This window comes from Pygoscelis adeliae, unplaced genomic scaffold, assembly GCF_000699105.1.
Source record: "Pygoscelis adeliae isolate BGI_AS28 unplaced genomic scaffold, ASM69910v1 Scaffold232, whole genome shotgun sequence".
NCBI lineage: Eukaryota > Metazoa > Chordata > Aves > Sphenisciformes > Spheniscidae > Pygoscelis > Pygoscelis adeliae.
Window position 1 is genome coordinate 5,147,039 of NW_008824473.1, and position 14,938 is coordinate 5,161,976.

At 37.0% G+C, this 14,938-nt stretch overlaps 1 protein-coding gene across 3 annotated transcripts in view; it reads left to right on the plus strand.

The window, feature by feature from the left end:
* Nucleotides 1–14,938, plus strand: part of ATP2B1 (ATPase, Ca++ transporting, plasma membrane 1) — a 40,074-nt gene that overhangs the window by 17,524 nt on the left and 7,612 nt on the right. For all 3 annotated transcript variants that reach the window (XM_009321326.1, XM_009321327.1, XM_009321329.1), the window contains exons 8-18: nt 405–619; nt 1,817–2,059; nt 4,473–4,714; nt 7,490–7,727; nt 8,635–8,814; nt 8,898–8,985; nt 9,301–9,407; nt 11,402–11,593; nt 11,795–12,008; nt 12,139–12,350; nt 14,253–14,360. In XM_009321326.1, coding sequence (XP_009319601.1) covers nt 405–619; nt 1,817–2,059; nt 4,473–4,714; nt 7,490–7,727; nt 8,635–8,814; nt 8,898–8,985; nt 9,301–9,407; nt 11,402–11,593; nt 11,795–12,008; nt 12,139–12,350; nt 14,253–14,360 — 2,039 coding nt within the window. The remainder of the gene's footprint in view (nt 1–404; nt 620–1,816; nt 2,060–4,472; nt 4,715–7,489; nt 7,728–8,634; nt 8,815–8,897; nt 8,986–9,300; nt 9,408–11,401; nt 11,594–11,794; nt 12,009–12,138; nt 12,351–14,252; nt 14,361–14,938) is intronic.

Below are 14,938 nucleotides of genomic sequence, written 5' to 3' on the forward strand. Positions count from 1 at the left end.
AGCAGGAAGCAGGGTACAGGCTGTCAGCAGCTTCCTCTACTGAAAAAGTCAGCAGTACAATCGTTGAAGACCTGCTGAATTATTTCAGTTCTTATTCTGCTTAGTCAATTGACTTTACATATTGGTCTCTCCTGTTCATAATTAGATCTACACTTTTCAATTATATGGGGGAAAAAAAAAAAGATTTTAGAAGTTTCTAGGTGAAATGTATGAGGAAGTATTTGCATTGGAAGTTGGAATACTTTTGAGAACTACCTCAATGTTTCCCGGCTTGCCTGTTTAAAATCTTAGCTATAAGCTAACTTCTATAAAGGCAGAAGTATTTGTACTTGATTTATCCACAGTCTGTATTGCCAAATATTTGAGATAATTTCTGAAAACTGTTTTGTTCTCTTTTTAACAAGGTTTATTGATGTCTGCAATCACAGTCATTATCCTTGTGTTATATTTTGTAATTGATACCTTCTGGGTTCAGAAGAGACCTTGGCTTGCTGAATGTACACCAATTTACATTCAGTATTTTGTGAAGTTCTTCATTATTGGAGTTACAGTCTTGGTGGTGGCAGTACCAGAAGGTCTTCCACTTGCAGTCACTATATCTCTGGCTTACTCTGTTAAGGTAAGTGGATAGATGGGAACAGATCTTAAAGGTAGGTGGGTGTATTAATCAGCTGTAAAATCTCAGTTGAGATACACTGCATCACATAAATGTAACAGACTGGGGAGAAACTTCTCTTGTTTCCCTGAACTGCATAAGAAATCCGCCCCAGTATTTTTATTAATCTCTGAATACACGTTAATATGAACAGTGACCAGCGACAGCCTGTTGTCACCAGCTAAAGATGAATGGGTTTAGCTCATAACATTGTAGCACTTGCTTAAAATAATAGATGCATTACAGTTTGTAAATAACAAACCTTTCTGTAAATCTGAACTTCTACCTAACTGATTAAGCAACTACTACAAAAGTTTCCAGATTGATTCTCCTTGAGGACTGAATATTGTAGAACATACAGCTTTCTGTTTGTTATACAGCACTTTTTTTTAACTCGTGCCCCTTGTTCTCTTAATTTTCTTATTGCTTCAGCATGCTGTGACTGGTTATTGATCTGAAAATCTAATTGTAAAGACAATGGCTGTTTAGGCTGTGTTCTAAAACTTAATAACTTAAAGTACTAACAAGTAGTGGCCTTAGTATGGTATCATTTGAAGTTATGCTGCCTCTTCAAGGTTAAAATACTATCCAAACCTGTTAAGTAAAGAATTTAAAGCAATGTTTGACCTATGAAATTTGTGTAGTCCTCACTACCATAGCTGAAACATTAGGCTACCAGTTTGTATTTGATTTTAAGTCTAACTCTAGCATCTTTGAAAGCATCTAGTGTCTGATGTTCAGATAAGTCTGTAACATAGTTTATTTGATCTTTCTTGCAAGCAGAAAGACTTTTTTTAATGTTATATCTGGTAAAGCTCAGTCTGTACCTATCCTCTATTTCTAAATATCATCATAAACTATTTGCTTGTAACGGTGTGACTAGCATCAGTAGTTGGCATGACATGGAGATACAGGAGATTAAGACTGTATTTATGAACGTTGTTCAAAATGAAGTTTACTGTGACATGATAGACTTAAAGGAATCCTTACAGAATGTGGCAGCTACAAATTCTTCCTCTGTAAGATGCCAGATAACTTAAAGGCTGAGTGTCTTCTGAAACTGCTGTGTAAGGCTGGATATTCTCTATATTCTCTAAATGATAATTTCTGAAATGTGAAGTAATGGTCATGGCTGGCTGTTGACTGCTTTTATTTCCTTAGAAAATGATGAAAGATAATAACTTGGTGAGACATCTGGATGCATGTGAAACAATGGGCAATGCAACAGCTATTTGCTCAGATAAAACGGGAACATTGACCATGAACAGAATGACAGTGGTCCAAGCCTACATCAATGAAAAACATTATAAAAAAATTCCAGAGCCAGAAGCTATTCCAGAGAAAATTATGGCTTACCTTGTGACAGGAATTTCTGTTAATTGTGCTTACACTTCCAAAATACTGGTAAGTGGATTTCTTCATTCTAATCAAGGTAACTAAACTTCCTCAAAAGATGCAAATTGTCTGGTGGCCACATGGTAGGCAGTTAAGTGTGTCCGTGGCAAAATGCAGTGTAAGGTATTTTGTACCTGCTGTAAATTACTCAACTGTTCATATGGACTCCTAAGCTTCAAAAATAGCTTATTTCAGTTAGAACAAATAATTCAAAGATACAATCTCAGGAAGATAACTTCCTTTAAGTTCACAGTTGTGTCTAAATTTGTTTTTATAAGTGGGGCTGTTTACCTTACTTGAAGAGCATCTTGGCTTGATTTGCGTGCTACTTCAAAGTAAACATGTAAGAGTAGCATAACATTAGCTAGAATGTAATGAGAAAACACAAGTACAGATGAGGATTTTGATGGATTTTTATTCCAGATTCTGTTGTATGAATTTGTAGACTTTAGACTGTAACATCTTTCCTCATGCCTTGTTTGAGACTTCCAAAATATTTTGAAATAAAAAGAATAATGGACTGTTACACATTAAAAATACTGGACTATTTAGCACTTTCGTGTGCATAATTTTCTGCAACTCCAAACATAGCTTCCTTGCTGTAGTTATTCCAACGTGTTGCATAACATATTCTTTAAGGCAGCAAAAATAATAATTAGAATTTAGCTTTAAAAAATAAATAAATTAGCATTTCAAGGTTTAGTAGAAGCCTCCACTGTGAATGCTTTGTACAGGAATAGCAGTAAAACGCCAGTCCAAAAGCTACTTTTCAGCCAACAAAGATGGTACCTCTGCAAGAATTTCCTCAATAGCAGTACTTGAGGAAAGTGCCACTTGAGGTGGCACATCAAGCTCACCAGCACCGATTTCTCTGAAACAAGACTGAAATACTACTAATGAGTTATAGCATGTGAGGAGTTTCACAGTCAATTTTCTAAAGATCTTTTTATAGAGAGAAAAAAAGTAGCTGCATGTAAACTGACCAGGTCCCTTACTACTACAATTTTAATCAAATTGTATCCAATGCAGTCAGAGTTAGTCTGTTTTACAGAATCACAGAGGGCTGAAAGGGACCTCTTGAGATCCTCTGGTCCAACTCCCCTGCTCAAAGCAGGGTCAGCCAGACCACGTTGCTCAGGGCTATGTCCAGTCAGGTTTTAAGAATCTCAAAGGATGGAGACTCTGCAACCTCTGGGCAACCTTGTCAAGTATTTGACCACCCTTAGAGTAAAAAAAGTGTTTCCTTATGTTCAAATGGAATTTCAGAATTTCAGTTTGTACCCATTGCCCATTGTTGTCCTCTTACTGGATACCAGTAGGAAGTCTGGCTTGGCAGTCTTTACTGCTGCTCCACCCGCCTGCCCCATTCAGTCATTTAATACACACTGATAAGTTTTTTTTCCCCAGAGCCTTCTCTTCTCCAGGCTGAACAGTCTCAGCTCTCTCAGCCTCTCATATGTCAGGTGCTCCAGCCCCTTTATCATCTTTGTGGCCCATGGCTGGATGTCCATGTCTGTCGTACTGGGGAGCCCAGAACTGGACATCTTAAACTGCACGTTAAAGTGAACATTTTGAAAGTGTGAGTATTCAGTACAGCCAAATCCAAGATCTTGCAGCTCTGAACGATGAAAATGGATCACTGACTTATGGTTAATATAGTTCAGCTCTAGCTGTTTGAGGCACGTCAGGCTGAGTAAGTGCTTCTGCCTTTTCTGCTACAAACTGCACTGCAATGTTATAGCTATATAAGCTCAGAAATATCTGAGAAATACTCCTTTACTTATAGCACTAGTACGTGCATATTCCACATTGCTGAGAGAAGAAACTTGTTCTGGTAGTAAAGGGTTGGAAGCTTGTTTCTGAATGCTTTCCAGTTAAATAGGCCACGGCCTGGAAAACAGAACTTGTGGTGAGACTTAAGAAGCTTAAAGACTTAGTTTATTCAGTAGAAGGCTAACAGGTGATGTGATCGTAGTCTAAGTCATTGCGGAAGAGTTACTACAGGAGAGGATACTTCAATTTAGCAGAAATAATGCCATTTAGCTTGCTTAAATCAGTTTAAGTAAACTTCTCTGTACTTTTAAAATGCAAAATAATTATTCAGGGACTACACTCAATTGATCAGATAGATATTTCAAGCAATGGAAAATGCCTTTTAGAAGGGTCATGCTGGGATTTGATGGGTGATTTTTGAGTCTGAGAAAGGGACTGAAAGATCCTGAACAGGTACAGAAGTTACTTTAAAAAGCCAGCAGTATGACTTTGGCTCATGACTCATAGGAATTTATAGAGTAATCATTGCGAAAGTGAAACTTCCCTATCCTAGAGCTAAGCTTGGCCTTAGCTCCCTTGTTTTCTACATGCTGTACTTCAGTGGTTCATAGGTTAACCTAATCAGCAAAGGTTCTTTTTCTTCTTCCAGCCTCCTGAAAAAGAAGGTGGCCTACCACGTCACGTTGGAAATAAAACTGAATGTGCCTTGCTGGGATTGCTCTTGGATTTAAAACGTGATTATCAGGACGTAAGAAATGAGATACCAGAAGAGGATTTGTACAAAGTGTACACCTTCAACTCTGTTAGAAAATCTATGAGTACTGTGTTAAAAAACTCTGATGGCAGTTTCCGGATATTCAGTAAAGGTGCCTCTGAGATAGTTCTTAAAAAGTAAGAACAACTACTATTGTACTTCAGCACTGAAATTTGGCTAAATGTTGTGATAGGTGAGGAGACTGAAGTGGTAAACAACATTGTGCCATAGTCTGTGAAATACTTCTGTTGCCCTATTCACAAACAAGTGCAGCAGTCCTATACCCTTGTGATTGCAGCCAGCTTCCCAGCTTGTCTCCCTCAATTGTTTGACTTTCTGTAGTAAGATGGGCAATTAGCACTTCAGTTACTTCAATTCTCACACCCCACCCCCCAAAAAAAAGAGCTGGTCATGATTAATTTTAACTTGTGAACTCTGCTCTGGTACAGGAAAGTGTCTATGAATTGGTCTATTCTCTGGTTAAACTATTATAGTTTTAGGTGGGGTTGGTCAAAATGCTCACCCATCTTCCAGTGAAGTCCCGACAGCTGATATGCCTAAATTGCAGGAACGACTTGTGCCGTTGAAAACTGGTTACTTTTAAGATTATTTTCAGCTTCAAAAGACTGTGCAAGTTGGTGTCCAAGTTGATCATTTTAACTTGGACTGCTTGGATTGAATTTGGCCAATGGAGAAACTTGAGGGTTTTTAATGTGATAAAGCAAATTGCTTCCTTATGCATCTGCCCATCTATAGGGGATTTATTAGTGAAAGATAAGTCACCACTGGGACAAACACTTAAGTGTGAAGAAGGCCGTGGTAATTCCTAGTGAGGAGAGAAGTCAAGCATGTATGCATGCTGTTCTCTAGGAACAGCAGTTGTAGCCAGCCTGGTTTTGGTTCTAACGTCAGACTATTTCTAGTCTGAGAAGCGCATAGATTATGTTCATCAGTTCAATTTACCTTTTTGCTTGCTACTAGCCCCCCAAATCATTATCTAGGAAAGTACTAATGCACTAAAGACAAAAGATGAAATCTTCTTTCTCCTCAACTTAGTGCTGACAACAAAAAGTCAATCTTTAAAGGACTCTTGTTCCTTTTGATATGGAACTTAGATTTAGCTGTGATTTTTTTTCATAGCTAGATTTTAAGCCAAGTCTCATCAGTGAATAAGTATGCCTATATTTGCATTACTTCTGCCTTCAGAAGTATTTTGTACCTTATCTGGTTGAGCAATTGAACTGTAGAAGTTGCTAAAACTCATTCAGCCCAGACTCATGTGGTCCACTTGGCTTCATAACTGAGATAAGAAAACAAATACTAAGGACATTTGGCAAAGAACAAGAAAACCTAGACTGATTTGGATACTATTGGAATAGTTGTAATTCCAAAACTATTTCAGAGTATGCATGGACTAGGAAAAAGCCTTAGCATCATAAGCCACTTTCTTTACCCACTACCTATGCAGTGCCAGAAATTAATCTCAGAGCTTGTAACCTGGTTTGTCAATTGTGCTGCTCATTCTTTATTGTCACATGTATGACTATTCTTGAGCACTGAAAGCTTAAACATGAATATTTATAAGACACAAATGAGTTGCTAATAAGTGTAGAAGAAATGCAGCAAACTTTTTCAATCAGAGCAGTTTTATTCTTTCCTTACCATCAAGTCAAATATTTGAAATGAGTGTCAATGAAATCTTTACATAAAGCTTATTGGCTTCCATTTAGTCATCTTGGAATGCTTTGACTTTATCACAAGTCCTATGATTGCAGGTAACACAAGATATCCTTAGTGGTTGCTGACACTTAAACAAATAACCAAAATCAGGAAATTCGGATTGACTTCAAATTTCAGTTGTGATGAATACTATGAAGCTTTAAGGGACTGCTTTGTTTTCATTTCCTGGCTGAGGTGGAAACTGTATATGTATTGCACTTGGGAATTCCCTAAACCCTTGGACTAAATACTTAAATATAACAGTAGTCATTTTAGCAGATCTGCCAGGTCCAAACTCGATATTTTAAAAAAAAGTCATAAATTCTTATCTTTTTTCAGTGCCACATTAGTACTAATTTGTAAAACAAATGCTTATGGCATTGCTCTATGGCAAAACTTTGCTAAGCATGCAGATGAACGAGACTAAATTTGTTGTTCAAAATATTTGGTAGTGTTATATTCATGGCATTAATATTGGTAAAGTATGTGTACTGTCTATGAAAGCAGTGGCATGTTTGGCATGAAGAAACAACTAAAAGAGCATGTGTTGAAATGTTGGAGTACATAGTGTTGCATCTAGTCTCTTACAGACATTTAAATTAGATTTAAGTATTTTTTTTCATTTAATACTTCACATTAAGAACTCTATGCCAGATGCTCTCTGAATTCTCTGCACTTAGACTGGGGGATGGGGGGGCACACCTTACTACTCTTAAGGATGGCATTGGTTCATCATAGTACCAAAGTTTGCTTTCAGTGCTGTAAGTTTAGTACTTACAGCTGTTTAAGCACCACATGCACGTTCTGAAACATATTGTACTTCTGAGACTTGTATAACTGTTAACAAGGTGGGATTATTTTGTTGAACTTGAAACTGGATTGACTGACTCAACCAGCGTAGACACTAGTCTGTTTACATGCAAGGGAGAAATGGATACTTCTGGGAGGTAACTAATCTTTGTGTCCTAATTTCATTGGGCACTATTTTCATCCTAGGATGACGGGCTCAGTTAACTTTCTACACCTAGTATGTTTTGCAATTGGGAAGAGATTAAGTGTATATGGAGAAGATTACCTTAAAGATGCTGCCACTGGCTTTTTGTGTGTGTGTCTAGTGAAAACAAAGCTTACTGGAGTTGACTAATAAGCCATTGAATGGGCTGAACTTTAACTCTTTAAACCTTCCTTTTCAGGTGCTTCAAAATATTGAGTGCTAATGGAGAACCAAAGGTATTTAGACCTAGGGACCGCGATGATATCGTGAAAACTGTAATTGAGCCAATGGCTTCTGAAGGGCTCAGAACCATCTGCCTGGCATTCAGAGACTTCCCAGCAGGGGAACCTGAGCCAGAATGGGACAATGAAAATGATATTGTTACTGGTCTGACGTGCATTGCTGTTGTTGGGATTGAAGACCCTGTGAGACCTGAGGTAGGGTAACTGACTAAACTGCAGTGATTCTGTTACAACGGATCTTGATTCATGATGTTGTTCATCATGCAGCGAGTACAAGGAACTGAATTGCTATTGTACGCCTTAAGCATAGCTGATAAATGAAAAACTAATTTCTTAGGGGGAAAGTTAATGGAGCTATAAAAGCAGATTAAAACTTCTTAATGTCACTTATGCTGTGTTACTGAAGCTCTGTACAAACTAATGACTTAAGGCGCTTACTGTGCAGGGTCTCAGTAGATGGAACAACTTGTCATTTTTTTTTTTTTTACCACTCGGAGTATTAGGAGTATTGTTTAGGATAATATTGTGCCAGCTTCTCATGGGGAGTGATGGACAGGAGGGTTTGTCACCTGAGAACTGAGGTAAGGAGTCCGGCTTGTGGTTGAGGTCTAAAGAGGCCAGTATTTTTCAATAGTGAAAGCTTTTACGCCACATGTAAGAGGAACTCCAGTCTGATCTGCACTGTCATCACTTCACACTAAGTCATGGGTGAAGTAGTGGAGTGTGAGCTGTAGTTTATTTCACATAATCATAAATGAAAAGCCAGTACTCAGTACCTTTGAATATTACAGCCTAATATGTCATGAGGATTTTTGTGGTATTTTTGAATACTACAGTATTTGAAAAATGAAGGGAGGGGGCATAACATAACAACAACAACAAAGCCCCTTTGCCAGAATTGCCATTTGTGTGGTTTTTCAGGAAAAGAACTGTGGTAAGCTACTTAATTTTTTTAAATGTTCCATAACAACAGTCTTGATTTTAAAATAAGAGTTATCCTGGATTGAGCCAAAAACACTCCTTTCACTCACATGTCAGCTAATGTACAGTCTCTGAACCTATGGGGTTTTTGTTTTGTTTGGGTTTTTTTGTTTGTTTACAGGTACCTGATGCAATAAAAAAGTGTCAACGTGCAGGCATAACTGTACGTATGGTCACTGGCGATAACATTAACACTGCTCGTGCTATTGCATTAAAATGTGGTATTCTGAATCCTGGTGAAGACTTCCTGTGTTTAGAGGGCAAAGACTTTAACAGGAGAATACGCAATGAAAAAGGAGAGGTAAGCATACTGACTATGTAAAGTAGTTCAGCAGATATTCTAAGTCTCCTAACTGTAAAATAGAAGCAATCCTCTTTTTGCAGATAGAGCAAGAGCGAATAGATAAAATCTGGCCAAAGCTTCGTGTTCTTGCAAGATCTTCTCCCACTGACAAACACACTCTAGTAAAAGGTAAGTAAAAATTATCTGAGCTTCTAAGGAAAGCTAGATTTATTTTTTTTTCCTGTTTCTAGAAAAAAAAAACTAGGACTGAGCAGTGGGAAATGCCTATGAGGGTATCTTCAAATGCCAGCTGATTTTTTTTTTTTTTCTGTTTGAGAAATGGAGCCAACTAGAACTATCTGTTGGGATTTTTCTTGGGTTTTTTGGTTTCTCTTTTTTGTTTAATGACTCTGAGGAAGACAAAAACTGGGTTTCTTTTTCAGGTTCAGTCTGTGCTGCGTTGTCAACTTTGAACTGTAACACCAAGATGTCATTTTATTTTAGGTATAATTGACAGCACTGTCTTTGAACAGAGGCAAGTTGTAGCAGTAACTGGTGATGGTACCAATGATGGTCCAGCTCTGAAGAAGGCAGATGTTGGATTTGCTATGGTATGATTTTTTTTTCTTTAAATCTTCAGTATTTTGGAGACCTATTTTGATAAAATAACTTCTCAAATTACTTAAAAGATCATTAAACAACCTTGCTTGTTTCACGAGCCTAATATACAACTAAGTTAATGGAGTCAACATCTCTCATACTTAATTCTAAATACTAATTACTTTTTCCTCCTTCCTCAGTCTCCCAACTTAGCCATGTTTTCATTTGATGGAAAATGTCCTTGTGGCATTTGCCATTGAATAAAACTTAAAACGCAGATCCCCAGTCACTTGCAAATCAAAACCTTTTACACAAAGGCTTGTTGCAAAACATAGGAACAGAATTACTGATACTAAAGATTTCTGAAATGGGTTCTGCTCAACATAAGGCAAAATGACTTTAAGTGGTAGACAGCATACTATGTTGACTTTGAGTAAAGCTTATATGCAATATGGAATGAGCTTAATCATCTGTTTTCCATGAAATGATGGAAACATCATGGAACAGGGAGACTATAATGAGAGAGACTGCCAGTTGATTTTAAAATGGCTTTGGAGGCTATACTAAGAGACATCTCTAGTACAACTAAAGTAACAGTGCTTTTTGACAATCTAGGATCTGCATTTGTCTGAATGTTTCCTTTGATTGCTTGGCTTTCTCAATTTAAATTCTCAACTACCCTTTCAAACGGTAGTCAAACCAAGTCTCGGCTTTAAGTGCTAATACTAGATAGACTCATGCCTTAAGTATGTAGGCTTCAGCTTCCTTCTGTCTTTTTCAAAACACTGTAAGATAGATTCCTCAAGCTTCCTCTTGCCTCAAGATTCCTTCTCAGTCTTAAGCTGAAAAGGTACAGTTTGGTGCTAGTAGATCACTTTAGTCTTTAAAAACTCATTATTAAGCATTTGAAGGAAAAAAAAAGTAATGAAGACCACACTCCTAAACCACATGCAGATGCACTGACTCAGATGCTAATCTTGAAGGAAAAAATGGGAAGAGGAAGAGCTTTTTTGTCATTCTCAAGGAGCATTTTTCAAAAGCATAACTTAAAAATTTGACAGCTACACATGAAATGTTCTCTAGACAGTAACAATCTTGTTTTAACAAGTATCTGTTTTCTGCTATTGTATAGCTGCTGTAGTTGGCACTGTCAGGGGCAGATTTATTTTCATCTTCCAGAACTTACATGTTTCCTGCAGTTGCTGTCTATGTTCATCTGTGTAAGAAACTAATTTCTCTAACTGCTTATCTAAATAACACTTAAAATATACCATCTACTACATGATATTTAAAGGTACCTTTTAAGGTGTACACATAGCCATGCAGGTGATTCATTTCCATAGCAAAACAATGTATCAAGAATAAGGATCATTAAATTTGCTATTGAGTTAGTGTTTTTGAAATGCCAAAAGCAAAATAAATATCCTTGAAGTAGGTATTACACAGAACTCAGCTTAACTGTTTGGACACTGCAGGAGACTGCAGGTGCTTAAAACTTAATGTCATACTGCATTGCGATGTCATATGCATATTGCATATTCTACTGTTTAATGCTAATGCTCTTCTGGAAAAGGTTTTTGGTAATATGTATCATTCCACTATGTTATGAACACATGCATTGCCCTACTGCTGGCATCCATGTAGCAAACTCATTAGGACACAGACTGCATTGTAGTACTGCACCATCTGGTGGCCTTTAACTTGAACAGCGGTCAGTAACATTTCTTTGGGAGAACTTAGACAGTGTCTTTGTCATCAATTTGAGGATTTTTATTAAGGTCTTTAAAATAAAGACAACATTACCTTTTTTTTGTTTACATTTTCCCATGCTTGAGTAGAACTTGCAAGCAGAACTTGATTCAGTAGAACTTTCGGTGCTTACATTAAAATAGTCCTTCAGACAAGGTGCACCAAAGTGAATACTGACCAAGGATATAATAATAGCTTCTGTTACATAAGTCAGTGCATCCTGTTATATTTCATAGTGTTTTTCTTTTTCTACCAGGGTATTGCTGGAACAGACGTGGCTAAAGAAGCTTCCGATATTATCCTTACAGACGACAACTTCACAAGTATTGTTAAAGCAGTTATGTGGGGACGAAACGTGTATGACAGCATCTCCAAATTTCTTCAGTTCCAGCTTACTGTCAATGTAGTAGCAGTAATTGTTGCTTTTACAGGAGCATGCATAACACAAGTACGTACTGGTGGTGGATTGTTTCAGCTAATAAAGGTTGAAAATGTCATGACAGATTAACTCTTGATTTCAAACTTTCAGTTAAATACTAGTCCAAAGAACATAATGCTCTTCAGAACATGCCCTTGTTGTATAATAAATGCCTTTAATACCTGCAATTTGTTCACTTATATTGGAGGGTTTATATATCTATCTTTATAGGATTCTCCGCTTAAAGCTGTGCAGATGCTGTGGGTAAATCTCATAATGGACACATTAGCTTCTCTTGCCCTGGCAACAGAACCACCCACTGAAGCTCTTCTGTTGCGAAAGCCTTATGGTAGAAACAAACCTTTGATTTCTCGTACAATGATGAAGAACATTTTGGGTCATGCATTCTACCAACTCGTAGTGGTCTTCACGCTCCTGTTTGCTGGTAAGAATACTGAGGCTTTACAAAGTTATGCTGAAAGTTGTACAGAGATGTGATCTTAAAACTAATTTTTTGTTGTAGTGTGTGTATAAAGACACCAATTAAGCTGCTGATAAATGCCTTTTATACACAGGTGAGAAAATTTTTGATATCGATAGTGGAAGAAATGCACCTCTGCATGCTCCTCCTTCAGAGCATTATACTATTGTATTTAATACATTTGTGATGATGCAGCTTTTTAATGAAATTAATGCCCGAAAAATTCATGGCGAAAGAAACGTTTTTGAAGGAATCTTTAACAACGCTATCTTCTGTACTATTGTTCTGGGGACATTTGTTGTGCAGGTAAGTAAATTCTTGGAGGGTGGGGAGGAAAATGCACTTAGTACACTGATGTGCTTTCTTACCTTGGAAATGCTAATCAACTAGTGCCAGGCATTTCATTTCTGTAATGTGGAAAAAAACTTCAGCGTCAAACACGCTATAAATTACTTGGAAGTGCTGCTTGACAGGGTTTTCAGGTAAGATCTCTTTGAAATTGGTAAAATTGGAATGTAGAAGTATTTGTATTTACCTTTTGAATTTTCTAGTCCTTCAATTTGATCTTAGTGTTCTAGTCTCTTGACAAAATGTGAAGAAGTTGTATGTTCCCCACCTAGTCTTCCTCATAGTATCTGCCTGTGCATCTGAATGAGAGCCCATTTAAACAATTATAGAAAAGTTACAACTTCTCATATCTTCTTAATGAGATTAGGACATGAATAAGCTTTAGAAACTAAGTATCAGTTTTTATCTTCCTGATGCGGAAATCAGTTATCTGCATTGGTATATATTTTAGTTATCTGTATAGATGCTGCTGTTTTAGGTGAAAAACACTGAGGTCTAGGGACCTTTTGTTGGTGCATCGAGGCAGATTTGTAAAAGCTAGTTAATTAACTCAGCATATGCTAACAAATGAAATTAAATTATCTGAAATTGATTGGGTTAACACACTGGTGTTGAGAAACACCAAGTCAAAATTGAATCTAAAGAAAATAGTTTACAAGAAATAGTTTCACCTTCTAAATGGCCTTAACTTTTAATTCATCAGAAGAAATAACCAACAAATCGGTATACTACTTTTTTTTCAGAACTCTTTCATTTTGACTTACGTTATTTCAGACTTAAGATATAACCTGTGCCTTAAGTTTCTTCTTAGACTTGGGATTCCATGAAGCTGACCAAATTCATAACGGTTCAAGCAATGCAAATGTATGCAGCTCTGCTTCACGTGAAGCTAGTTCATTTATTGTCCCAGGTTTAGGTTTTTTTAGATGACACTTCTTCAGAAGCTACTCTTATTTTTAGGGTCGCATATGTAGCAGACTGACTGTGTTGTGCAACAAAGCCAAATATGTAGAAATTACTCCTGACTGCAACTGTGTTCCCTTTATAAATTTGGTGGACCGAATGCCTTCCCAAATAAGTAACTCCTGAGTTGTTGTCTCAGTGTTTTATGCTGTGTTAATAAAAGAAGATACTCTTGGGCTTTTCAGCTGTCCTGCTTAATGGTCAATACTGTCTCCTTTTCATGCCTGCCCTGCTACTTGAATTGTTGATTCTCCAGGGCAGACTTTCATGCATATAATTCCTATGCAGAGGGATACCTTGCTCATTAGGGCCTGTACAGCTTGTTGTAATAGGTAAGTCAGTAGGAGCTCATTTAATTTAGCTTTTGAGATCTCTGCTCCCTCCCCCCAAGACTGGCTACATAGATGTCACACTGTGATGATTTAAAGTCTGATATTTAACACTGATGGGATACATAGTAATATTCTGTTGAATTATTTCTGAAATGTTTCATGCCTTGTGGATCTACGACTTCTATTAACACAAGTTTATTAATCAACTTGGTTCTGAGATGGGTGTTCACATGGTAAATAATCACTGTAAATTTGTATCATCGAATACGTGCTGTAATTGTGAAACGAAGGGAAAGAACTGCAAGCAAAATGAAGTAGTCAACAGGTTTTCATGAGTGTGACATTTGAAGAATAAATGGGTTGTTCTTGAAATACTGAAAAGCATAAGAAGATGGCTTAGGTTTGGAAACTTGCTCAAACTGCTGAGGCAGTGGAAGCGTATGCTTAATAGGATGGGAAATCCTATGTTCTAATGCAGAGCTGTCTGTAGTGATCTTGAAGCATTAGGGAATTTTCTAGTAACAGGTCACTGATACGTGTTCTTTAATGATGTTGCTCTTCACAGATAATTATTGTGCAGTTCGGTGGGAAGCCTTTCAGTTGCTCAGAACTCTCAATTGAACAGTGGCTGTGGTCCATTTTCCTGGGCATGGGAACACTACTCTGGGGCCAGGTAAACTAGCTTTTTCAAAATGCCAAATATGTACTTGCATTGGAATACTTTACATGGAAAATACAAATACGCTATCTTTAGCATTCAGATCTTTCAAGTGGACCATATGAATATACGGAGATTAACAGTAAATACTGATTAAAATTGGCTAGTTCAATAGCTAGAAAGTCCTTAGCTGGATATTCCTTACTCTGACTAGGTCAATTAGTTACATTTCATAACTAGTTGCTATGGCTGGTTTATGTTTAGTAACTTCTAACTAGAAGCAGCTGTAGTTACCTTTTAAATATGAAATTATATCTTTAGCCAGATAAGTACTAGAAGTTCTGTAACAATACAGATGCAATGAACATGTTAATGTTGAAATATATTTAACTTAGTGTTGAATGGTTTTCTTGAAAAATCAGAATTGTTAAACTTGCTAGTATTTTCTTGATTTAAAAACTCCTGGAGTAGCAAGAAATGCAGCAAAACTCAAAACAACTTTCTCTTTAATCTTCATTTGCATAATTATGAAATAATTGGAAAGTTCTCCCACCTACTAAACTACTGCATTTTGATTTTTATTCCCCGCCCTT